We start from the raw sequence: 27,451 nt of genomic DNA, 5'->3' as shown, positions 1-27,451 counted from the left end.
TGTTGTACGTGTCAGAGATGTACAATGACTTTAGGTCTGGATACAATTCTTCAGGGACGCGGGTGGCACTGTGGGTTAAACCACGGAGCCTAGGGCTTGCCGATCAGAAGGTCAGTGGTTTGAATCCCCGCGACGGGGTGAGCTCCCGTTGCTCTGTCCCTGCTCCTGCCAACCTAGCAGTTCGAAAGCACTTCAAAGTGCAAGTAGATAAATAGGTACCGCTCCGGCGGGAAGGGAAACGGCTTTTCCGTGCGCTGCTCTGGTTCGCCAGAAGCGGCTTAGTCATGCTGGCCACATGACCCGGAAGCTGTACGCCGGCTCCCTTGGCCAATAAAGCGAGATGAGCGCCGCAACCCCAGAGTCAGCCATGACTGGTCCTAATGGTCAGGGGTCCCTTTACCTTTACTTACATCTCTTCAATGCCATGCAAGCAGTCATTTGACTTAAAAACTGTGGTTCTCCCAATATCTGTTCCTGCGGCTAATGGGACAAAAGATCTGGAGAGCAGCAGGTTGGTAAAAGTGGATCCAAGTTGTTTTCAAATTCACTGCATGTTCAGATAGGCCTCGTTTTAAAAACTGGGAAGCCTTCAAACATGCGGCTCCCTCCCTCCCTTCTGTCTGAAATGGCAAAGGACTGCGCCATGTGGTTTGGGGGCTTGCTAAATAGCTGTAGACAGCAGATCATGGTACCATCCTTGGATATATTAGGGTTTGTTTTTCAGCTTTCATATACAAGTACAGGGGCATGCTGGGTGCCTCTAATTTGTGTATAAGAGTTGGTGTCTTGCGTGAAGCATTGCCATGCGAGCCACCTTAATGCTCTCTTGGAAAAGTGGATGGATGTTTTTGCCGGCAGAGCGGACTGCTATTGTAGCATTAGATTTAGATGAGTAATTTTTGTGTGCATTCAGGAGAGCACTAGTGATAGATGGAGATGCCTCGGTAATGCTCCCATCGTAGCCATTCACAGCCAGAAATAAAGAATACCTCACAGTCCGTTTTTTACTAGCCAATGAAAAATAGCTTTAAAAACAAACTCGGGTGCCCAGGAGTTTTTGTCTAGAACACTGCAGAGTAGGAGAAAAGAGAACCATGTATCTTTTTTATATTTCTGAAACCGAGAGCTACACAAAACACTGTTCTTCTTACTTACAGAAGATTAATAGAGCTGGAGCTGCCACACTTCACTTTTCTTCACTATCTGTAGAGTTTCGTTTTCCTTCTTTTTAGGGCAGCACGTTTTCTGGTGCTGCTGTGTCCCTGCCTATCTGATGATCCTGTTCCCCTGCTTGGTCTGGTGATCCTCTGTATAGATTCCAAGGCTCTTCTTGAAGACGCACAAAGTAATTTATCTTGGAGAGCAGCTTATAAATAGTTCTTCCTTTTTTCTCCCATCAGCCTTCCATTTATCTGAAGCTCAAGGAAGATGAAAAGCATTAAGATGGGGGTGGGGAAGGCCAGAATAAGCCCTTGGGGACATATCTACATATATATAGATAGATAGAATCAAGATTGTTTAATAGTCATTCTCTTTCTCTAGAGAACTCTTAAATGTTGGTGGGGAGGGAAGACTTCTTAGCATCCTCTTCAAACTACTCTTGCCATAATTCCGCAGAAAGGTGGGTTATAAACATTTTAAATTAAAAGCAAATGGACACCAATTTGGGAAGCAGCTAGCAGGGCAGCAGAGCAGAGGCAGGCAGGAAAATGAACCCCAGTTTCTTTGCCATGGCCAAAGAAGTCAGTAGTTCATACATTTTGTGGCAAGCCCGTATTCCTCCCTTCATTTACTGTATTTTTCCATGTACAGTGGTACCTCGGGTTACATACGCTTCAGGTTACATACGCTTCAGGTTACAGACTCCGCTAACCCAGAAATAGTACCTCGGGTTAAGAACTTTGCTTCAGGATGAGAACAGAAATTGTTCTCTGGCGATGCGGCAGCAGCAGGAAGCCCCATTAACTAAAGTGGTGCTTCAGGTTAAGCACAGTTTCAGGTTAAGAACGGACCTCCGGAACAAATTAAGTACTTAACCCGAGGTACCACTGTATAAGACAATGCTTTTTGCTTTAAAAAAAAAAGCCAAACATTTGGTGTCGTCTTATACACAGATAGTGAATGCAGAGAGGGGACGTGCAATTAATGGCAGCAGCAAATAGGAGATTGGGCGGGTGATTGGTGGCTGCGGCATGGCCTGCTGGCAATTGGCTGCAGCAATTGGGCAGGTGATTGGTGGCTGTGGTGAGGTGGGCAGTCGATTGGTGGCTGCGGCAAGTGGGCTGGTAGGCTATTGGTGGCGACGAGCGGGCAGACAATTGGTGGCTGCGGCGAGATGTGCGATCGGCAGTGGCTGTGGCAAGCGAGTGGCAGTGGCGGGCAGGCGGGTGAGCGATTGGTGGAAGTGACCTCCTTAACAACTTGATTTCTTAATTTTGGGTTAAAAAAAATAGGGGGCGTCTTATACATGGGGCATCTTACACATGGGAAGATACAGTACTTGAATTGCATTTCTAAACTCACCTGTCAAAGTGGCAAAGGATGGAAAACAACCTCAGAATTAGTTACATAGAACAAATGAGGCGGGAGCAAGTGTGATCTTAAAAGCAGCAGGACTCAGTCCATCCTTAATCAAAGCTCTGATGTTCTTGGTGGAAGAAAACTGGAGTAGGAGCTGATACAAAGCTCTCTAGGAAGTGCTTCCATTATATGGCCGTCATGGCTGCTTAGATCTTGACTATCTAAAAGCCTTGGTGAGCTTACTCCGCTATTAAGGTTGTTTTTAGATGGGTATTATCCTAGTTCCTCAGGTTGATGTCCCAGAGAAGAGAAAGCACACTGTACACATTTGCAAAGATAGTGTCCTTGCCAGGCTGCAATAGAGAAATTTCCTTCTTTCCTTTCCTTCCTTACTGCACCTGGAGCAAGGCTTTCTAGTGGAAAAGCCTGAACTGCCCAGGCATCACTGTGGGACTGTTTTGTTTTATTTACGGGATTTTTAGTCTACTGTTCGCAATGAGGCCCTGAGCGGTTTCTGAACAATACAAAAAAATATATATACAGGTTGTGCAAAAAAGTGCAAATTAAAATTGAGTATGGTTTCAATTCGAAACCAGGTGCCATAGATGGGATTGGATGCTAGGTGTGCCATATCTCCTGCTCTGCCCAGTATGTAGTGAGCATTAGAACAGACTTCCTCAATCTCAGCCCTCCAGATGTTTTTGGCCTACAACTCCCATGATCCCTAGCTAGCAGGACCAGTGGTCAGGGATGATGGGAATTGTAGTCTCAAAACATCTGGAGGGCCAAGGTTGAGGAAGCCTGCATTAGAACATCAAAACAGCACATATGCAGACATTACAGCAGGTCCCTGTTCCTTTCAGCATATAAAGGTAAAGGTAAAGGGACCCCTGACCATTAGGTCCAGTCGTGACCGACTCTGGGGTTGTGGCGCTCATCTTGCTTTATTGACTGAGGGAGCCGGTGTACAGCTTCCGGGTCATGTGGCCAACATGACTAAGCCACTTCTGGCGAACCAGAGCAGGGCAAGGAAATGCCATTTACCTTCCCGCTGGAGCGGTACCTATTTATCTACTTGTACTTTGTGCTTTCGAACTGCTAGGTTGTCAGGAGCAGGGACCAAGCAACGGAAACTCATCCCGTCGCAGGGATTCGAACCACCAACCTTCTGATCAGCAAGCCCTAGGCTCTATCCATTGAGTTGTTGGCAGGAAGGTGCTATCTTTAAAAAAAAGGATCTTTCATGGAAAGGGCAAGTCTAGATTAAATGGTCAAGGATACAGTAGGTGGGTGGGTGGGTAGAGAATACAGCCTGGCTTTTTGATGCCATTGCAGGGGGTTGGACGAGATGGCCCTTAGGGGCCCTTCCAACTCTACAATTCTATGAGGACACTACAAAAAAATAAAGAAGGAAACCCTGCATGCATGAAGAATATCTATCTCATCACAGTAAATGCCTGTTTGGAAGCATCCACAATGGACCCCAGTTAAGTAAGAAAGCACATCATTGCAGACATACCCAGTCCTACCAGGAGATGCCAGGAATTGACTCTGGGACCTTCTGCATGGGAAGGAGATGGTCTCCTGCAGAACAATGGACCTTCCCTATATGAAGGTGATGACTGATTTCATGGAGCTCTGGATAATATAGCCAAATAGTGGCATGTTATGTTGAGCAGTGAACTGACCCCCATCCCCTTTCTAGTTGGGTCGGGTGGAATTTAGAGAACATCTGTGTTGCCACGTTCTATGAGGTCCATGCTGCCTTTGTTTATTGCGTTTCATGATTAGCAGCAGGCTAAAGAGATCTGATAGCCAATTTCATGTGTTCTTAATCCAAGAGATTGAAATCCAGATCAGAGCTGCTGTTGACTCGATGGGAACAAGAATAGGCTTTGTTTGAGGCACCCTTTGGGGAGCTCTTCTCTTCTCCCTGGTGTTTGTGGAGGAATTGCCTGGTTTATCCTGGGGTCATGGTAGAAAGTAAACCAGGTATGCTAGCGTCATACGATACGCTTAAGTGTTTGGCTGCTCTTTCTCCGAGAGCAAATTGCTCCAAAACCCGTTCCCGTCTAAGAAGCTTTTATTTTTAACCACTGTTTTTTAACAGTGACACGAAACATTCCATTCCAGGCTGAACTGCGAGTTCCGTTTCAGGATGAAGATTATTGGAGCCAGAAAATGCACAGATCATGGGAACTTGGTGGGTTGGTCACACGTAGTGGTGCTGTGCTTTGGTTTCAAGACTCGGGAGGTTTCTGCGTCCAATTCAGAGCAAATGAACAACCAGGAGGAGCTTTCTAGCAAAACAAGCTTCACTCTCTCTTCCCTTTGTGTACATCAAGAGAGTATGTGGTTTTCACAGGCATGTAGATGGGGCAAATCAGGAAGAGGAGTGTGCCTCCTCCACAAGAGGACCGGAGGTTGGCAACACGAGAATGGGGCCTTCTCTGCAGTGGCTCCCTGTCTGTGGAATGCTTTCCCCAGAGAAGTTCGGCTGGCACCTTCATTATGCACCAGGCAAAAACGTTCCTCTTCAAGCCGCTTCTGGCGAACCAGAGCAGCGCACGGAAACGCCGTTTACCTTCCTGCCAGAGCGGCACCTATTTATGCCCCCTTATAAGGTCTAGCATATTCTTGAGGTTGTGAAAGGCCCCAGATTTAAATTAACACAGATTGTGTAGTGTTGCTGTGCCCTTCCACCATTTGTTTTCTGTTTTTCCTCTGTTGGCATTACCTTGATTTTCAGCCCTATCACTCAAGAAGCTTTTGATGTAGATCTCTTGTATTTTTGCCAACTCCCGTTTAGGTTTAAAAAAGCCCTCTCTGTCTCCTTTGTTTCTGACCACTGGGATGCTATGATTTAATCCAACCCGTTACAAAGAGAGCACAACAGAACGCATCCAGCCGGGAAACTTTGATCTTCAGTCTGAAATGTGTGCTTTCGTTTTGCTGCGTGGAACCCCTCACAACCCTCTGCCAGCAAAGATATTGCAAATCGGGTCCTCCCTTAAAGAGGGCATTTGTGGTGAGACCTGGAAAACCGACACCCTGTGTTGTGGGTGGGTACATTTGGACAGCCACAACACCCGATTGGTAGGTTCCTCGAAGCTGGGTGTAATCTGGCCAATGGGACGCAGTCCAAACGGTTCGAGGGATCTATTTATGCCCATGCACGTGACTCAGAGCTTCCTCTTTTGCCACGTGCATTCGGAAAACCCGCCCACCTCTCCCTACTTTTAGGGCTTTGCGCTTGACCTTGCTATGCCATCGTGTGTTGTCTGTCATTGGGACAGGAGCACGGCAGGAATTTTCCCCACTTGGCTGATTGGCTGTTGCCATTTGGGTTTCTCCTGCCGCATAGCAAATTGTCACAACTAGTAAGGTTGCGGATAGGCTCTGGTTCAGGTGATAGGGATGGGAGAACGCTCTCACCATTCCTATGTGAAGGGTATTCCGTTAAAGGAATCCAGGGACTCGATGGTTTGGTCAACCTGAGAGGGGATTGTGCCCGTGCCTGAGTCCAGGGGTGGCAGAGTTAGCCCGTGCCCGGCTTTCTGCTTATCCAGGTGTTCACCCTTGGCTGACCTATGCTGGTGCCCTGGGTCAGCGCTACCTGCATGGCAGGGAGCTAGTCAAACCAGAGCCTATGCAACCAGTCACTTGCTCTAATCAATCAAGTTGTGGCCTAAATTCTGCCAAAAACCAAAACCAAAATTTAAGTCATGTGTGAATTTTTTTGGGGGGGGAGTTCTGGGTCTGAACACGCAAATAATATTGATTGTAGGGCATAATGCCCTTCAGGGTTTTACTATTTCCACTTCACTTAATAAAACCTTTTGCTGAGGTGGCAGACCACAACACAACTTGCATAGCTTTCAAAACTGCCATGAAATTATTATTATTTTTTTAAAAGGTGCACTACACAGCTTGGTGCGCTCGCGCTCTCTCTCTCTCTCTCTCTCTCTCTCTCTCTCTCTCTCTCTCTCTCTCTCTCTCTCAACACATCCTCTGTGGGAATGGGATAGATAATATTACCAGGCTGGGTTCAGCCAAAGTGCAAACTGATTGTAGCATGGGATTTCAAACGGCAAAGCCACTTGCCTTTTCTCATTTATGAAAGCAATCAGTTTCTCGTCCTTTCCCTCGAAGCTGTCTTCTGAAACGATGAGCGCGTCACACCCTGTCAGGAACAAGGCTCTTAATTTCCCCCAAAATGTAAGAAGTTGGTGATGCTCAGCACTCATGTTGTGCTTTCAAGTGCTCATGTAATTTAGCTTATCCGGGCTTCCTCAAACTCGGCCCCTCAGACGTTTTTGGCCTACAACTCCCATGATCCCTAGCTAGTGGGACCATTGGTCAGGGACAATGGGAATTGTAGTCTCAAAACATCTGGAGGGCCGAGTTTGAGGAAACCTGGCTTATGCAATAATGGCTACTAGTCATGATGGTTGCATACTACCTACAGGATCATAGACAGCATGCTTCTGAATACATAGGGCAGGCATGGCTAAATCTGGCCCTCCAGATGTTTTGGGACTACAACTCCCGTTATCTCTAGCTAACAGGACCAGTGGTCAGGGATGATGGGAATTGTAGTCCCAAAACATCTGGAGGGCCAAGTTTGGCCATGCCTGAATAGGGGGAAATAGTGGGAGAGGACTGTTGCTTTTGGGTTTATTTATTTTTCTTTATTTCATAAAATTTATACACTGCTTGATTGTGACAACAGCAACAATTCCCTAAAGCGGTTTACCATAGACAACTTTCTGTTGCTGAACTAAAAAGTTCGTGTAGACTGGTCCAACAGGAATGCCTTTAACGTTCTTAGATTCTGGAATACCTTCCAGAATCTAAGAACGTTAAAGGCATTCCTGGTGGACCAGTCTACAGCTGAAGCTCAACCAACCCAGACTTCCTTCTCCATGTGCCCTCTCTGAGGGAGGTGTGGTGGACGCCAGCCAGAGAACAGACCTTTTTAGTGGTGGCTCCCCACTTATGGAACACTCTCCTAAGGGAGGCCTTCCTGGTCCCATCATTGCCTACTTTTAGTGCCAGGCAAAACCGTTTCTTTTCAGCCAGGATTTTGGCCTTTGACTTGGAGAGTTTTAGATAGTGCGGCCTCCTTTTAGTGCGTAGGATGTGTTAGACCATATTTTATATACATGAATGTTTTTTTAGCTTTTATTTTGCTTTGTTTTATGCTGGCTTTAATTAAAGGAAGTCACTTTGAGTTTGCCTTTTGTAAAAAAAGCAACTAATAAGTGCAACAATAGTAAACAGCTCACCTAAGGTCGCCCAGCATATGCACACAAAGGTGAGACTCCAATTGAGGATTTCTAATTCATGATTAAGAAACTGCAGGTATCCTGCTAAATGGATCCACTATCACAAGGATTTCTGCTTGTGCAGTGGAAATTTGCCTCCCTGCTGCAAACCTCTGTGCTCACTCCTGATTTGCTCTGGAGGGTTGGAATCTTGCTCCTTTTGAAAGAGGGACATTTTTTGGGGAGAGGTGGTCACCTGTCCGCCTGCTTAAATTGTATGAAAAAGATAATGAGGTGTTAGAATGAGCCCATCACTTGACTATAAATGTCTTTTTCTCTTAATGCAAGGATGACTCTGAGTTTGAGGGTTCCTTTCAAGTCTCCAGGAAGCACAGACTTACCCCCCCCCCCCAGTCGTGAGAGAATTGGCACCACAATGCCAGAGCCAGGCCACCACATGCAAAATTCTAAAGTGCTATAATGTTAGTGTGGGACTCCTGTATTCCCTTTAAAAAGTAAGTGTGTGTGTGTGTGTGTGTGTGTGTGTGTGTGTGTAAAACTATATATATAAAACACCAATTTTCTTCTTCCCTTGCTATGCAGTCTTTAAGCAACTCCTTGGCCACCCATTCGTATTACAGTGGTACCTTGGGTTAAGTACTTAATTCATTCTGGAGGTCTGTTCTTAACCTGAAACTGTTCTTAACCTGAGGTACCACTTTAGCTAACGGGGCCTCCTGCTACCGCTGTGCCGCTGCTGCACAATTTCTGTTCTCATCCTGAAGCAAAGTTCTTAACCTGAGGTAATATTTCTGGGTTAGTGGAGTCTGTAACCTGGAGCGTATGTAACCTGAAGCGTATGTACCACTGTACATTTAAAAATAATTGTGCCCCTTTTCTCAGGATGTTTTTATGGCATGCGTAGTGTGAATCTGTGTTCTGACTTTCCTGAATTGAGGACTGCACAGTAGTCTCTTACGTTTTAAGGGCTCCCAGGCATGGTACCATTACAAACAGCTACGCTGATTTTGGCTGGGTGCCTGGACATGTTCATTCATGAAAACGATATTTTAAAATACAACTTTCAATTACTTTCTTCCAGCACAACAGTTACGCTTGGATTCTTTCTGTTCCTTCTCCTTAACCCCCCAAACAGCTTTTTTTGTGGGTCAGTGCTGCTCAATGTAGAGGGGCCATGAATACAAAATCATTTCTCTCTTAGCCTGTCTTCAAGCAGAGCTTTGTCCTGATCTTAATGCTGTGGAAATATAGTGCTAAGGTTGGGAGATAAGTCTGTCCTTCCTCCTGGCGTGAAATTTGAATCATCGGATGTCTTCTACAGAGTCTGGACCAGTTATGGATCCAGCCCTTGGGCTGAATAACAATCACACCCTTAGTTTAGCATTGCATGCAACCATTGGCTTTTTTTTAACTGAGCCTAGAAATTGGGGGTGGCGTTGCTGTTGCATCTGTAATATCTCATTAAAGCATTTATATTCTATGCGTTAGGTAAAAGAGCTCTCAGAGCAATTTACAAAAATCAGTGGGAAGACATTGTTGCCTTACCCGGACCAAGATAAGTGTAGCTATGGCCATGGTACCTAAAGGCAAGGTGAAGTGGACCACAGCCTCCAATCCCTTCTAACATATGATCATATATTGTGGGCATCCATCAATGGAGTGCCCTTCCAGGGGTGAAATCAGATGGATGCATTAGCAGCACCAAAGTCACCTCCCTGGGGCGCAAGCATAGGCAGTGTGTTTGGAGGTCCTGGGCTGCCCAGATAACAAGACCCATCACTCGACCTCGCTGATGTGGTCCAAAGGAAAACAGAGCAATACATTTGGCACCAGCCTGGCTGCAGGAATTGCTGGAAGGAGGCATACAAGGCACCCTCCAACCACCTTAGGGACTCCCCTGTGGATTTCTGTAGGGTTTAGCCTTTCCTTCTCTCAGAGATATCCTGCAAGGCAGCGGAGACTTGGGATCAAAGGTAGGCATCCTAGCCCAGAAGAAGCACGACATGTCCCCTACAAGAGGCACTCCTCTTCCCTTAACACCCCATAAACCCCTGATAGTATCTGTTGTTGTTGTTTAGTTGTTTAGTCGTGTCCGACTCTTCATGACCCCATGGACAGAGCACGCCAGGCACTTCTGTCTTCCACTGCCTCCCGCAGTTTGGTCAAACTCATGCTGGTAGCTTCGAGAACACTTTCCAACCTCTCGTCCTCTGTCGTCCCCGTCTCCTTGTGCCTTCCATCTTTCCCAACATCAGGGTCTTTTCCAGGGAGTCTTCTCTTCTCATGAGGTGGCCAAAGTATTGGAGCCTCAGCTTCATGATCTGTCCTTCCAACACTCAGGGCTGATTTCCTTAAGAATGGATAGGATGGATCATTTTGCAGTCCATGGGACTCTCAAGAGTCTCCTCCAGCACCATAATTCACAAGCATCAATTCTTCAGCAATCAGCCTTCTTTATGGTCCAGCCCTCACTTTCATACATCACTACTGGGGAAACCATAGCTTTAACTATATGGACCTTTGTTGGCAAGGTGATGTCTCTGCTTTTTAAGATGCTGTCTAGGTTTCTCATTGCTTTTCTCCCAAGAAGCAGGCATCTTTTAATTTTGTGGCTGCTGTCACCATCTGCAGTGATCATGGAGCCCAAGAAAGTAAAATCTCTCGCTGCCTCCATTTCTTCCCCTTCTATTTATCTAGTCAGCCATTATATCCTGAAACACTTCCCTATGATGCTATTCTGCTTCTATTGACTTGCTGAAAAAGAAAACCCAACCCATGTTTGTATTTTGTTTACGTCAGGCTGTTAACATTTCTAAAAAAAATAAAAATAAAAATGCAATTACATGTGTTTGTTCACCTTGCACGTCAACCTCACAAGGAGAAACAATTGTGACCACAGTTCCCCTTTTCTATGAATTCCTGACGTACACACTGCATGAAGATTTGGCTTCTACCGCTTGTGGAAAAGCTGGAATCGGGGAGCGGGGTGGGGAATCAGTGACCAGCAACATAAGGTACTTATTACAGGCTTTTCTTAGTAATTTTTGAGAGCCAGCATTTGGGTGCCTGGGAATGCTTGTGTGTTTTTCCTTGTTAAGATGACCTCATAAACCAAAACCTCCTCTTGTGACATTAGCATTTTGGGATCTCTTGTGTTTGCTGAGTTCCAGATCTTGACGGAGGTACCAGAACATGCCAACTTATTTTTCTACGGTATCAAATTTAATAATCTCTGTCATTTTAAATCTGTGTTCTACGGGAAACACAGCATTCATTTCTGTACTCATTCATTTCTGTGGTTTAGTAGAGAGCTTTTATTGCAGCTTTTGAGTAATCCACACACACCCTTTGGTATAGAAGAGGAATGGAAGGCATACTAAACCCAAGTCAACCATGCCTGAAGTCGCATGAACCTCCTTGGCAGTGGTACCTCGGTTGTCAATTCGACTTCCAAAACGTTTGACAACCAAGGTGCAAAGAGCGGTCAGCAATTTCAGTTGAGAAAATTGAGAAAAACACAGTGGAAATGATTCAGCTTCCAAAAAGCATTTACTTCCGGGTTTTCGGTGTTCAAAGACCAAAACATTGGCTTCTGAGATGCTCGAAAACCAAGGTACCACCGTACATCAGACAAATTCTTCAGGTGACCTTACCTTTGGGCAAGTAGCAATTGGAGAAATGGCCTTTCCCATGGCACTACCCAAATTATTGAACTCTATCTAACTTGGCCACATTTCTTTTTGTTGGTATAGTTTTATTTTTGTTTGTGTGCTTGGCATGATTTTAGGCACCTGCCAAAGTTAGTCCTATTCTTCTGCCCAACCTTTAATGGTATTCCACAATATCGAGCACATTTTGATTTTCCTGCTTTATCTTGGGCCTTTAAATCTAGTGGAGCACCGATTTCTCTGCTGTCTTCATTAGGTGTTGTAATTTTGTGGTAAAAAGTCGGCTGTGCCACAATGTCTATGTGTAAATTATCAGTAAGGATACAATTGATCTCCCCAGAAGTTGCTGTTTCCAAAGTACATGGTTTGAATAAACCAACAAGTTTCTAAATATCGATCCTGGATTTGCGTGTGTTTGGGGAGCGGGACGAAGCAACAGAGAACAGCGAGAGAGAGAATTGTTTCACAATTAGTTATTAGGGTGTTTTTATAGTCTGGTTTTCTGAGTAAGAATCTGGCAGATGGTGAAGCAACAGACCAGTCAGCACTTTGAGGAGGGACTGACGTGTTGCCATTTGAGAATCCAAACTTACTCACTTAGAAAATCCTGCTTTGGGAAAATTACATATCTACTTGTGCAGAGAAATGCCCTGAATATGCAATGTTAACTTTCTGGTAAGCTGGAAATCCCTGTGGCTGTAGTAGGGAGGTTTTTGCACATTACTGATGAGGAGGAATAGCGTGGCTGAAAATAGTTCCCAAGAACCACTGCTGGACCTCTTCAAGGAATTATAGTAGGGTTAGACCAAGCTGCCTATCTGGTGCTTGATTATAGGTTCACCTTTTGCACGTATTTTTGGAAAAGGATGCACAAATAAGCTCACATTTAAATTATACATGTGTTTGCATGTACTTCTTTACATAAAATACCTGCTTTTCAATGCATTCCCCCACAAACTATGCATTTTGTACTTTATCCCTTATGTGAAATTTATAGTTTTGTATGTTTTTTGCGTGCCATGAATTGCAATCCGTAGAAGGGCGTAATCGGAGAGTTGTCTTCCAGTCCGCAGGCAAGTTTGGAAGCATCACATTGGGTTCGCCCAGTGCAAAAACGAGAACAGATTCCTCCCCATCCCTAATTTGTAGTATATCTTTTCAGGGTTTGCTTTTGCTATATAATACTGAGTGTTACAAGTAAGTTGTAAAGCATGGCCGTGAAACCTATTGCAGAGAGGTCTCATTGACGGTGTTTGTGTGTGTCGTTCTTGTTCCATATGGACAAGGTACTCTGATGGTAATTGATTTTAAGAGTAATGACTGACATGTTAGCCTCTTTTCCCCCAGTTCAACCGACAGCTTTAAGCACCAACTATCAAAATATCTCCAACAGTTGAGTATTTGGTATGTTAAGTAGAAGGCGATTATAACAGATAAAAATTACCCACCAAATTCAAATTATTTGTGGGTGAGGCGGGGAGAATAGCTGTATTAAACTTTGCTCCACACAGTCGTCTTGCCCTTGTATCCCACAATTAGCATTGAAATACATCACTGCTCAAACACTAAAACTTAATTACTCTAAAAGAACTGCAGTTCTGGGAGTCTTAAGTATAATGATGCTTCTTCTCTTTAAATATTTATATGCTTTAAACCAAACAACTACAACTACAACGAACCCAGCTTCAATCTCACAAATGGGGAATTTTGGGGACAGATGGAATGACTATTTAGATTTCCTATCTAGAGAGATTGCTAGTAATAAATGTAGTGGGGAAAATCATAGCAGTTGGCCAGAAATCATATTTTTTTTTTATAAAACAAGTTCTTAGTGAAGATGCAGTGCAATATATTTTAAACAGGCATCTGGGTATACTTTATGCGCATATATATATATATATATATATTCTGTACCAAGCTAAACCAAAATCAATATCAGGAAAAGCTTGATTTTGCAACTTGTGTTAATTACATGTGTGTTGGCGAGATTCTACTAGTGTTAAACATGGGAAGGAGTAAAGGACAATCTTTCCCCCAAATTCTTCATTTGTGGCTTGCTTCAGTGTTTAAACCAAGGTTAGGGCCTTTTCAGCGTGGATGCTGTATGGAAATACATTTTTTCCACAACCTACTCTTCTGTCTTTGAGGCCCCAAGTAAAAACTTTTATCTTTTTGTGCTTCCATCTAAGTCATACTTAGAGAAGAGCCAATGAAATAAATAGATACAACTACCGTATTTGCTCGAATGTAATGCACACCTTTTTTGGCCAAATTTCGTCAAGAAAATTAGGGTGCTCATAGATTTGATGATGTATTAGATTTGTGTAAATATGGTAACTTAAGTCTGTCGATTTCCAGTGGACTGATTTGTCATGCTGATTTACTCAGATATACTTTCAGCTGTGAGTGTTTGTTACCAACTATATATATATATATATATATATATATATATATATATATATATGCTTTCGTAGATTTTCACGGGTACAGGAATGCAGGTTTTGGTGTCCTCGGGTGTCTTCCCGTGTAAAAGTTGGGGTGTCTAGGCGACGTTTCGACGAGGTCTCACTCGTCATCTTCAGGCTGGTGCTTTCGGCTTCTTGTTACTGGAACAGAGCAGGATCTCAGTGTTTGAGTTCCTATAAATACTGTTGAGGGGGTGTGGTGTATAGCCTCCAATGTTCTGGGCAGAGAGGAAGTTCCCAGGCTAGTGTGCCTTTTCTTCTTTTGTTCCTTAATTACTTGAGGGATATCTTGAGTGATTTCTTGAGTGATATCCTGAGTACCACTTAGGTGGGTCATTAGGTGTGGATTAGTTGCTAAAGTCTTTGTGTCTTGACCTCTTGAACTTTGTGAAGAGTTTTTCTGAGAAGATGGCTGTACTGCACTTAGTTGTGCTCTGGCTTGGCTTCGTGTATAGGGGCGAGCTGTGGTTTTGTGGCCTGTGTCAGCCAGATCTGTGTAGGGATTGCAGGGGGGTGCAGCATCCGGAGGTGCCACCATGGTTTGGCTACTGGATGGTGTCTGTAATTTATCTGTGGAGAGGGTCTGGGTTTGGGTCTGGTGTGGTTGATTGGTGATGGCGTTCTGTGTGCCTCTGGATCTGGTGTCAGTTTTTGTGGGGAGGGCTAATTTCCAGATGTCTGGCAAGCGGGATGTGTCGTCACGCTTGTTCATGTTGTGAGGGTGTTTCTCTATCTCGATGGCTTCCATGATTATTCTCTTGTGGTGATGTTCCATGTTAAAGAGCAATTTGGAATCTGCAAAATTCCACACGGGAAGGAAAAACTGGATAGCTTCCTCACACATCTCAACAGCCTACACCCCAAAATACAATTCACTATGGAAATAGAAGCCAACAACCAACTTCCCTTCCTTGACGTCCTAATCTACAAAAAACCTGATGGCTCCCTAGGACACACTATCTACCAGAAAAAAACACACACCAACCGCTACTTACATGCACAATCACACCACCACCCTGCACAAATAAACTCCGTAGCCAAGACTCTCATCTCCAGAACCAAACGCCTGGCTGACAAAGACCACTTGACAACTGAGTTACAGAATCTCTCAAATGTGTTAATTGCCAATGGATACCAGCAAAACAGGGTTACGAAGCTAATCCAGAAAGAAACACCCCCCAAAAACCAAGACAAGGAGAAAACAATGGCATGGCCCTCCTTCCTTATATCAAGGGCACTACAGATAAAATTAGCAAAATCCTCCATAAACACAATATCAAAACAGCCTTTTGCACCAACCAAAAAATAGCCAATATCCTCAGAAACCCCAAGGATAAAATCCAGTTGGAAAACCAAGGGGTCTATGAAATACCCTGCAAAGTCTGCCCAGCCACGTACATTGGACAAACAAACAGACGAATAAATGCACGTATCGCAGAACACAAGAATGCCGTCAAAAAAGAAGAAAAAACTTCCTCTCTTTTCCAACACATGAAAGAAACAGGACACGAAATTAATTTTGCAGATTCCAAATTGCTCTTTAACATGGAACATCACCACAAGAGAATAATCATGGAAGCCATCGAGATAGAGAAACACCCTCACAACATGAACAAGCGTGACGACACATCCCGCTTGCCAGACATCTGGAAATTAGCCCTCCCCACAAAAACTGACACCAGATCCAGAGGCACACAGAACGCCATCACCAATCAACCACACCAGACCCAAACCCAGACCCTCTCCACAGATAAATTACAGACACCATCCAGTAGCCAAACCATGGTGGCACCTCCGGATGCTGCACCCCCCTGCAATCCCTACACAGATCTGGCTGACACAGGCCACAAAACCACAGCTCGCCCCTATACACGAAGCCAAGCCAGAGCACAACTAAGTGCAGTACAGCCATCTTCTCAGAAAAACTCTTCACAAAGTTCAAGAGGTCAAGACACAAAGACTTTAGCAACTAATCCACACCTAATGACCCACCTAAGTGGTACTCAGGATATCACTCAAGAAATCACTCAAGATATCCCTCAAGTAATTAAGGAACAAAAGAAGAAAAGGCACACTAGCCTGGGAACTTCCTCTCTGCCCAGAACATTGGAGGCTATACACCACACCCCCTCAACAGTATTTATAGGAACTCAAACACTGAGATCCTGCTCTGTTCCAGTAACAAGAAGCCGAAAGCACCAGCCTGAAGATGACGAGTGAGACCTCGTCGAAACGTCGCCTAGACACCCCAACTTTTACACGGGAAGACACCCGAGGACACCAAAACCTGCATATATATATATATATATATATATATATATATATATGCCAAAAGGTTAAGAGATGGTTGTTTATCCACATATTAGCAAAGCCTATTTTGGTGCCATGAGAGCTAGTATCTTGCTTTATGAGTCATAAAGCAAAGGTTCTAGTCCTTTAACATTTAAAGGTGAGAACAAAGAAAGCAGAGGACTCAGCTACATTGGCAAAGAAAAAGCGCTTTATATGCGTTGTTTATGCATTCTGACACTGTGACACCAGATGGCGCTGTGGAGTTCCGTTTTTGCTAGCCCAATTTGTCATACCAAGTTTGCAACGCGTTTAACTGAAATGCTTCTTTGATGTGTCTAAATCCAGCCTTACGCTCTACTAAGCCTGTGGAAGGTTACAGACTTAATCATAATTTAGCCAGTGTCTTCATATACAGCTTGCTCTTCGGAAATAGCTGACTCAATAGTCAGTGGAATAGTTCAGTCAGTAGAGTGTATGATTCTTAATCTCAGGGTTCTGGGTTCGAACCCCACACTGGACAATAGATTTCTGCATTGTTGTGGGTTGGACCAGATGATCCTCAAGGTCCTTTCCAATTCTATGAATTATTTCAGGAATTTTGCCACTTCTCGTCCGAGAAGTTGGTGAATCGGAATTATAGTTGGCTAAAAATGTCGTATTCCAAACTGATGCATATTTTTTCACATGTATTTCAGATCCAGAATGCTAATGATGTTTTAATAGCCCCACTGGAGAAATTTCGCAAGGAACAAATAGGTGCAGCAAAAGTAAGTTGTTTCTGAATATTGTCACTGCTTCATTTTGTGGTTTCTGTCCCTGGTACTAGACTGAATGTGATTTTTTTGTTGTAAACATCACTTGTAAGCTGCTTTCAGAGCCTCTCGGGACTATAAAACAGGATATAAGTATTCCAAAACAAATTAATCAGCCCCACAGCTAAACTGTACTGCATGATGAAGCCATGAATACTCATCACTGGGAACGCAGTTTATGGTGGACTTGGTGCTGCTCATATATGCAAGTTTTTCCCCAGCGTCCACACAAGGACACCCTCATCAATAAATAAATAAATTATGATGTTATGTTCCCACTTGGTGTTTCAGGGGGAAATCAGCGAAGTAAAGGAATCAGCAACAGTCTTTAATTAATGTCCATTGTTGTGAGATATCTTGATGTAAGATACCTTCTCTAGATATGAACTATGATTTTTCATCTGCAGGCAGCCACTTCTAACCAGGCAAAGGGCCTTCTCGGTAGTGGCGCCTGCCCTGTGAAACGCCCTCCCATCAGATGTCAAGGAAATAAGCAACTGTCCTACTTTTAACAGCCCTGTTTAGGGAAGTTTTTAATGTTTAATGCTGTACTATGTTATTAATTTGGGATGCGGGTAGCGCTGTGGGTTAAACCACAGAGCCTAGGACTTGCCGATCAGATTCTGGTTCGCCAGAAGATTCGCCAGGACATGAAGCCATGTTTTAAAGCGGACTGTGACTTCCTGAACGTGTATCTCTGCTTATGTAGAGCGAAGTGGCTGCATGTGGACGTACACTGCTTGGTTTATTAAGTCATGATATGATAGCCTGGACCCAACTACTATGAATATTATAAATCTCTGCAGTACGTCTCTGAATGTGAACAAGCATTGGAAGCCACCTGTTATTGTGTATTAGATTGCGCCGGAGTTTTCCACACTTGAGCTTCCAGCTATTTTTGGACTACAACTCCCATCATTGCTAGCTAGCAGGACCAGTGGTCACGGATGATGGGAACTGTAGTCCAAAAGCAGCTGGAGAGCCAAGTTTGGGGAACCCTGGATTATTCCAGTGTGTTCAAAGGGGGGGGGATGTCTGCATCTGCCCCTCCCTGAGTTATGGGGCAGGTTATACATCTCTCCACACCACAGAGATGCCCTTTTTGCTGTAAAATAAAAGTGACATGTTCATTGGAGGTGAGAGGTTTGCAAAGTAGCTGTGAATGAATACGGCATTTTGACAGAAGCATAGGCCGGCATTAAATTATTGTTTAAAATGCTGTTTGAGTGATGCTGAAGTTCATGGGAAGTCAGCAGTGTCTGGGTGAACGGTTCTGATGTGGTTTCCAAAACAGAGGAGGAAGCCCTCCAAGTTACGAAACTTTTTCAGCGATATAAACAGCTTGCGTTCCCAGGATTTTCATAGCCCTGCGGCTCTCTCCAGCTTTCCATTCTTAGAATCCTCACCCCATAATATTTAATAGATACTCTATAGTTGCTCTGCTATTTTGGGAAGGATGTTTAAAAACATAAACTTAGAAATATTAATTTCAATAAACACACACAGGGACAGTAAAATAAAACAATTTCTGACATTTTTGGAAGTCTTAATACAGAGGAGCTAAAGGAAGAACTTCATTTGCAGAAAATAAGAACCTTTCACTGTGTTGGTTATGTAACTGTCCTGTGGAATGAAAATGTCATGGAGCAAGTTTAAATAGCTTCGGATTGTTACAAGCCTATATGATGGGGGACACCTGGCTTACTCATAAGACGCATGAAAAGGATATTGAGGTCTTAGTAGACCAGAAGCTTAATATGAGTCAACTGTGTGTTGCAGCAACAAAAGGAGCTCATGCTATTCTAGGCTGCATCAGCAGAACTACAGTGTCCCTATTACCATTCTATCCTGCCCTGATCAGACCACACCTGGAATATTGGGTCCAGTTCTGGGCACCACAATTTAAGGAGGATATTGGCAAGCTGGAATGTGTGCAGAGGAGGGCAACCAAAATGATCAAGGGCCTGGAAACCAAGCCCTATGAGGGACAGGACAGTTGAGGGTGTTGGGTATGTTTTACATGGAAAAGAGGAGAGTGAGAGGAACTATGATAGCCATCTTCAGATATTTCAAGGGCTGTTACATGGAAGATGGAACAAGCTTGTTCTCTCCTGCTCTGGAGGGCAAGACTCGCACCAATGGCTTCAACTTACAAGAAAGGAGATTTTGAGATCTTCCTGACAGTAGGAGCTGTTTTGACAGTGGAATGGTCTCCCTCAGGAAGTTGTGGACTTTCCTTCCTTGGAGGTTTTTAAGCAGAGGTTGGGTGGCCATCTGTCCTGGATGCTTTAGCTGAGATTCCTGCATTGCAGGGGACTGGACCCTTGGGAATCTCTTTCAACTATGATTCTGTGTAGGATTGGTCTCTGCAAATATACCGTATTTTTCGCTCTATAAGACGCACCAGACCACAAGACGCACCTAATTTTTGGAGGAGGAAAACAAGAAAAAAAATGTTCTGAATCTAGGAAGCCAGAACAGCAAGAGGGATCGCTGTGCAGTGAAATCAGCAATCCCTCTTGCTGTTCTGGCTTCTGTGATAGCTGTGCAGCCTGCATTTACTCCATAAGATGCACACACATTTCCCCTTACTTTTTAGGAGGGAAAAAGTGAGTCTTATAGAGCAAAAAATACAGTAATTCTCTCTCTCTCCTCTACCTCCTACTCACACCCCAAGATTACACAAGCCCAGCTATACATTATACGGGTCGCTAGGCGGTTTATTCCATTCGAGCTGTGAGGGGAAAGTGGGGGAGGGTGACCCCTATCATTTATTGCACAAATGACAGAAAAACACAGAGTGAGCTAAGTGGGAAAGGATTTCAGGCACGAAGTCACTTTCCTTATTTGGTCAATGTGGTTTTGCTGGTCCCCAGCTGGTAATGTTGTTGAGATCACGGGTTGCTGTGCCGTCTGCATTTAGTCGAAAGCCTTCATCCTGTACAATAGCATTTAGCAATGTTTGCTGAAATGCTCATCTCCCTCTTTATTGCTGCCAGTGTCAGATCAAAGAAGACGGAAGGGGCAAACCAAGATACTTTTTTAAAGACACTGAAGAAGGCTCCTTCTCCTTCCTCTAACATTTACATCTGCCTCTCTGTTGGTCTTGGCAGAGCAAGAGACAGATCTGTTTGTTGCTCTGTTGATTTGGCTCCGCTTCGCATTGATGTGGCATTTCAGAGTGTTCTGAGTGCTCTGTGTACATTATCCTTGCTGCGATCTTTCCACCAGTCCCGTAAGATAAGTCCATCCCATTATCTGCAGTTTGCAGATTAGGGCAGGGAGGAGAACTGTAGTGTTCTCTGCCTTAAGCTGCGTAGTGAATTTGCAGCAGGAGTGACATTTCAGATAGAGACCCCTTGGTTTTATTTACGTGGAGCCTTTGTAAGAGTGTTAAACGTTACATACTTAGAGCAAAAAATGCATTTGAACGTGTAAGATTGCCGTAATATACCACCAGCCAAATGCTGTCAGTGAATAGACTTGTCTCTCTGGGAAAGTATGAAGAAACAAACGTTTTGAGCAGTGTTCAATAGAAGACAAAATGCCATGTCCATCAGTTATGGGAAGTGTGTTCTGCAGGAAAGCATTCCACTGTGCTAAAAGACCCTAGTCGCACAACTGTGGAACAAATACCTGTTGCCTCACAAGAAAGACCCTCAGAGAGGACGGCAGGGAATGTAGGGAACAAGGTGGTTCCTCAGAAATCTTGATTTGCAACTCAGCTTCTTTAACTGCGCTGCTAACACCAGCTCTCCCAGAGTCTCTGACATAGTGTGGCCTGCAGTCCTATTAATACTGTAGAATAATTCAATACCAAGGTAAAATCTGCAGCCGCATGAATATATCTTGATTTCTTGCCTACTTAAAGCTTCTATCTTGGCTTAAACCCAGGGCTCAGCATGTAAATGATCAGACCGTTGTCCCAGTTCACTCAGGGAAACGCTGTACATTGATCGGCAACAATTCTCCAGGATTTGATGCGGGGGTCTTTCGCGATCATTCTTTGAACAAATGTTGACTGATGGAGGTGAGGTGGCAAAGAAGAAGGCTTCTTTAATATCTTTCTGAGAACATCAGAAATCAGGAAGATCAAAACTTCAATAGAGAATGGGACAAATATAGACTGTATTTAAAAGACCAATGTAAACATTCAAACTCTTTGACATGGCTTTCAATAAGTTTTGCAAAGTTACAAAGACTTTGGACACACTGGAGGATTATAATTTGGATGAACTATAATATGCAGTTGATTAAGATATCTAAAGGACTCACGGAGGGGAGGAGGGAAGTCCTAAGATTCGGAAGAATCTTGTTTGATCTTGAAATTCTAATGAGTTAAATGTGAAATTTATCTTGTAAAACTAATACAGTGGTACCTCAGGTTAAGAACTTAATTCATTCTGGAGGTCCGTTTGTTCTCATTCTGAAGCAAAGTTCTTAACCTGAGGTACTATTTCTGGGTTAGCGGAGTCTGTAACCTGAAGCATCTGTAACCCGAGGTACCACTGTAAAAATTATTTTTTAAAAAATGAATTTCACAAAAGAGGTGTTAAAAACAACATCTTTTTAAAAAGATATTGGGCAGAACAGCTGTCCAGTTTCGTTTTAGATTATTTGCAAACGCGTCTCAAAACCCCTGCATGTTTTTCTTCCCAGCAAATTTCTGGGGTTGGGTGACGAAGCCTATTAAACGTCCTTCGGTTGGTCTCAATTCTTGCCTTACGTTGTCAGAGTTGAACTCCCATCAGCCCCAACTAGCACAGCCAATGGTCAGGGAAGATGGGAGTCAGGGAAGATCCAGGGGCTTAGAGTCCTTGTGGGGAACAGGAAGTATACTCTTCCAGGGCTTCACAAATGTTCCTAGGCAGGGAGGTATAGCTTTTTCTGGTGCTCATTTCGTAGACAAGCCCAGTGATGGAGAGTTTCAGCTTAGAACAGTTGTTGTGCTGCCAGCTAAGCCTCCTGTTTCCCCCTGAGCTTAGTCTGGGAAACCAGCAACTAGCTTGAACTATGCGCCCTGCCCTCATCTTGGCTTCCCAGTCCCTGACATCATTCTGGGGAATCACTTGGAGTTCCACAAAGGGTTTGAGAATTGCACATCTCCACTAAGAGGTAGGAGGCACCAGACCCTGAAAATGAATGGACCTAAGTGTGTCCATTTCTTTGTCAGGGCCAAAAAAGCGGGTGTTGTGGGCAGCAGCACTCAAGACTTTCACAAAACGTGTTCTTCCTAACAGAGAGCGTGTGTTGCAGTGGGGGATACAAGCCACCCCATTGTTGCTGGGCGGATTTGTGGAGGGACCCAGGCAGTGAATTGGTTAATCGGGTCACTGGGGAGAACTGCTTGTTGCCACTTTTGAAGGAGGGGTCAGAGGTTTTAAATGCTGGTCGCCCAACTTTGAGTGTTCTCTTGGCTGCTTGCACCGGATCACCCGCCCACCGTCCCTTTGTTGGGGGGGTTGTTCGCTTGACCTTGCTATTCCTTTCATGGGGTCGTCTGCTATGAGGCAGGGGCCTGGTAGGAATTTGTCCATTTGGCTGATTGGCTGGTGCCATTTGGTTTTGCCTACTGCATAGCAAATCGTCACAACTTGTAAGGTTGGCGGTTAGGCATTGGTTCAAATTGGTTGGTGGAGGGGTAAGTGCCTACCCCTCCAATGGTGGGGCGGAAAGGGAATTCCATTAAAGGAATCCAGGGGCTTGCCATTCTTTTCGTCCTTGTCCCTGGCATCGGACTTGGGCCGTGCAAGCCACCAGGAGCATGAGGGTGAGAAGTGAGGGACTGAGGCCCAGCTTCATTTTCTCCCCAAAATTTGTTTCCCGCACTGGCTTTCGCTGGAATCCGGAAGTCAGTTCTGTCCCCTGGGCAAGGACAGATAGTCAGAACCAATGCCTAAGCAACCACTCACTCGGATGTATTTAAATAAAGTTGTGGCCAAAATTGTGCCAAAAACCCAAACCAAAATTGATTTGGGTTATTGGGGGGTGGCTTGGGGACCTTGACACGCAACAACCGTGCTCTAGAATCTGCCGGCAGTTGCTTAGCCAGCCTAAGGGAAGGCCTGCATGTCCCTAGTTAGCCTTTGGTTTAAGTCACCTTTTTCCATCAGTAAACAGGAAGGGCATTGTAAACAGTTCTTGAGCATGAGATGTATTTTCTCATAAGATGGTTCTGGCCATCCAACTGGGAAGGTCTGTGCCGAGATGTTGCTTGATAGTTGCTGGGAAAAAGTTGTTTTAGCAGATGCTGTTTTTTAAAGTATGTTTGTTTCTCCATCTGCTGTTAGCCCTTCCGAATATTATAAAAAAAAGAGAGTCTGAATCTGTAAATAAACAGCAAAACACTTGGATTTAAAAGAAATATTGTGTAGCAGAAAGTGGAGAAGACGGATGCTATCATGGGCTGAATGTCTTAAATAACTTTTTTTATGTTAACTGGAAGATGTAAAATAGGAAGTCCTCTTTATTTTTATTTATGGCTCCTTTCCCCCTTGTCTTTTTCCCCTCTTTCCTTTTCTTCTCTCTCTTTCCTTTCTTCTTGCTGCTTCTTTCTTTTTCTTTTTTAAACGCCCCTTCATTTTTTTCTCTTTCTTCCTTGGCGTCCTCTGTTTGGGGCCTTTATTGTACACTCACAGGGGTGGTAGATGGTTGAAGGAGGGACCCTTCGTTGGGAGGCAGGGATATGTTGGCCTCCCAGATGAATTTTCATGAGAATTCTTATAAAAGCCACAAACTGATTTGCAAAACTGAATTTAAGATTCAGTTATCCCTAGATTGTAAGGGAATTATTGGTTAGTTTCTGTTCTTGTTTTGATTATGTACTGTGTTGTTTTTGTAACTTGTGTTTTTATATTGCTAACTTGCTATATTGCTATTTCAAACAGAAAAAAGGGGGGAATTAAATTAATTAAGGGACTAGAGAAGATTAAAAAGAAGGGGAAAATAAAGAAATGTAACCAGACAATGAGACAATGAGAAGATCGCTCCACTGTCCTCCAGACGGTCCAAGTGCTCCAGGTGATCCGTTGCATGCAGCAAAGAGAAAGCTCCAGGCTGCGTGCAGAGTATTTAAACATTTTACCCCTCCCACCAAAATTGCAACATAACTTTTACCCCAGCAACCCAGTGAACCAATCACTGCCCCAGGCCATCTTTAGAGACCCTGCCTGGTAACAGAGGGGTGGCTCAGCAGACCCCACCGCAACACGTGATCTCCATGAAGGACAACACGCTTTGCTAACTGTCTCCAGATCTACGAATGAAGGGTGGTATAGTGGTACCTCGGGTTACATACGCTTCAGGTTACAGACTCCGCTAACCCAGAAATAGTGCTTCAGGTTAAGAACTTTGCTTCAGGATGAGAACAGAAATCGTGCTCCGGCAGCGCAGCAGCAGCAGGAGGCCCCATTAGCTAAGGTGGTGCTTCAGGTTAAGAACAGTTTCAGGTTAAGAACGGACCTCCGGAACGAAATAAGTACGTAACAGAGGTACCACTGCACAAAAATTTAGTAAGTAATAAATAATTATTATACAGGGTAAAACCTTGTGCTAAGTCAAGCCATTGTTCCAGCTATATTGTCTGTCTAGCATGGAAATGCTGGGGCTGAATCATGGGACCTCCTGCATGCAAAAAATATATTTTAAAAAATCACTCTACCCCTGAGCTATAATCCTTCCTGAATTAATGATGGCCAGGGTCTCTCAGGTGGGCAGCCCCTAGCCAGCCTTAGCAAAGACCTGCTGCCCCTCCACCTGACAAAGAGACCCTCCCCAGATCCTGAAGCAGACATCCTCAACGAGTTCTGGAGACGGTCTTCTTGCAAGCCAGAAGTTTTCTGAGGCAGCTGACATGCAGGAGAGCCTCCCTGGTTAAGTCCGGGCAAAGGCAACTATGGGGTTACGGTGCTCATCTCGCTTTCAGGCCGAGGGAGCTGGCGTTTGTCCACAGACAGCTTTCCTGGTCATGTGGCCAGCATTACTGAACCGCTTCTGGCGCAATGGGACACCGTGATGGAAGCCAGAGCGCACGGAAACGCCGTTTACCTTCCCACCACAGTGGTCCCTATTTATCTACTTGCACTGGTGTGCTTTTGAACTGCTAGGTGGGCAGGAGCTGGGACAGAGCAACGGGAGCTCACCCCATCCCGGGGATTCAAACCACCGACCTTCCGATCAGCAAGCCCCAAGAGGCTCAGTGGTTTAGACCACGGCGCCACCTGCGTCCTCCTGCTTCTGCATGCCAGCCTGAGAGACAGGGCGGCTTCCTTGACCCGCAGAGCTGAGGCGCAGGGAATAAGTCTTCCAGCACCTCAGCTGAGCAAGTCTCCAGCTCATGTGGGGCAGAGGGGAAGGGGCTTGGCTGAGGTGCAGAAGGCTCCCAGTGCTCAGCTGAGCAAGTGCCCACCCCATGCTAACACCCCTCCTTCTAGAAATAGCAGAAGAACATTGCCTCAGGAGAGTGAGGAAAATTCTCAGGGATGATTCACACCCTGGCCAGCACTTTCTTGATCTCCTGCCCTCGGGCAGAAGATATAGAAGCATGATTAGTCGCACCAACAGGGTAAAGAACAGCTTCTATCCGTGGGCTGTTAGGCTGCTGAATGAAAAAATAACAGGGCAACTGACTTTCGAGTTTGGTGGGTGTGCGTCAGTAAATGAGGGGAATTAAGACTAAGAGAGCTGAGTGGGGGTTGCTCGTGTAATCTCACTGTATACAAGTTGTACAAGTGACAATAAAGTATTTCAATTTCAAAGAAAGGCACCAGTAATGGCTAGGTCTGACAACAGCCATAAGCCATTACAGTTAAACGAAACCACCATATTTTGAGACGAGCATCTCTGGACCAGACAGTGGGAACAAATGGCAGAAAACGTTTGCCTTCTTTCACTCTTCAAGATTTCAGAAGTGTCTGTCTGCTCGCATGCTGTTAGAACCAGAACCTTAAATCAGATGAACCTTTGGTCTTAGTCAAGCAAAGCAGCTCTTAGGATGAATTGTCCAAGGGATATATACACACTATGACATTTCATTAAACACACTCGAAAAGGATGAATAAAGAAGGCAACCAGACTCCACTCCTCTGGCTGTTCGTTTTCAAAACAGGATACTGTTTCAAGTAACATGCTGAAACAATTAAGAAAATCAAAAGAAGGGAAGAAAACCTTTAAGAAATATTACATTTCTGAAAGCTACTCTTCGCATGGATCGCAGTATGGAAAAATATTACAGGGCATTATCTAAAGTTTTCTTCCTTATTGGAAGGGGGAAGCCGTATTTCAAGCTGTTTGTTTCAAAGATATGACAGAAAATGCAGAAAAGTAGAATTTTAGAAATATTTTTTACATCTCTGATGTGTTATTTCTGGCAGGAAGCGTTTTTGCAGTTGTCACACCAAAGACTTAAGTAATATTTCAAAAAGTGCATATTTTGCTATTAGATTATCTGCCTATTTTTCATATGGTGCACTGCACTTCTGTAAGTTCCATTGACTATATCCTGGGTTTTGTTTCTGAATTCACATTCTAAATGTAATCCCTCCTTAACTGACTCTTCAGAATTGGCTAGCTGTTCTGAGATGTACCTTCAGAGTCATTAGGAAGATGAAGGTACTTCTAAATAATCAGCAACCGAGTCTGTTTTGTATTGTCCCAAAACTAAGCAGTCTTTGTTCAAAGCCCATTTTTACTGGTCTTGACAATTAAATAAAAAGATTAGACTTCACTCTCAGTTCTTAACACAATCAAAATCAGGACCCCAGCAATGGAAAACTTCAGGGCTACTTTTCTCCATGGAACTCTGCACATGCTCTGAAGCCCAGATTCTATGATAGTAGGTAAAAGGTAACCATGTAAGTTAGATCGCATTTTGATTTGATGTGCAAGTTTCTTTACATGTGGCTCCTTTCTCATTCTCTTCCCCACCCTGACCCTCTCCCTTTTCCCAAAATAAAATTCTTTATTTGTTGACATTTGGCTTTAAAGGGCAGTTTTCTGGAATTTCTCACTTAATCTTCCTGACATTCTAGACCGTGAAGTTGTTAAGCCACTCCTTTTGTGTTCTAAGGTTATATAGTTCACAAGGCAAGAGTTGGGCTTTGAGCGGGGGGTAAATCTAAAACTTCTTACTGTTTCAAAGTCTCTATAGCTAGGCTTAAGAAGAGGGGAGCTTGTCCGTTGGGGTGATAAATTGTCCAGATAGCTGGGCTGCCTAGGGCTTCATCAGGAGATTTGCCAGACTGGTGGCAACATCTCAAAATTTTGTACGGATGAACCTTCACAAAGAAGGGATCAGTCACAGTCTTCATGTGATCCCCTCAAGGATAAAAGCAGAGTTCTATTGGATAAGAGAAATGGTCTAGTTGGCTAAGCAGATGCTTATGGGAAACACACAAGCAATGGAATGA

At 44.2% G+C, this 27,451-nt stretch overlaps 1 protein-coding gene across 1 annotated transcript in view; it reads left to right on the top strand.

Annotated features, from left to right (window-relative positions):
- The window catches only part of ARHGAP42 (Rho GTPase activating protein 42), a 168,818-nt gene that overhangs the window by 67,972 nt on the left and 73,395 nt on the right, over window positions 1–27,451 (top strand). The window contains exon 4 of the mRNA XM_081909678.1: window positions 16,929–17,000. Coding sequence (XP_081765804.1) covers window positions 16,929–17,000 — 72 coding nt within the window. The remainder of the gene's footprint in view (window positions 1–16,928; window positions 17,001–27,451) is intronic.

This window comes from Podarcis melisellensis (genome assembly GCF_964234715.1).
Source record: "Podarcis melisellensis genome assembly, chromosome: 4".
Lineage (NCBI taxonomy): Eukaryota > Metazoa > Chordata > Lepidosauria > Squamata > Lacertidae > Podarcis > Podarcis melisellensis.
This window is presented reverse-complemented; position numbering and strand designations above follow the sequence as displayed.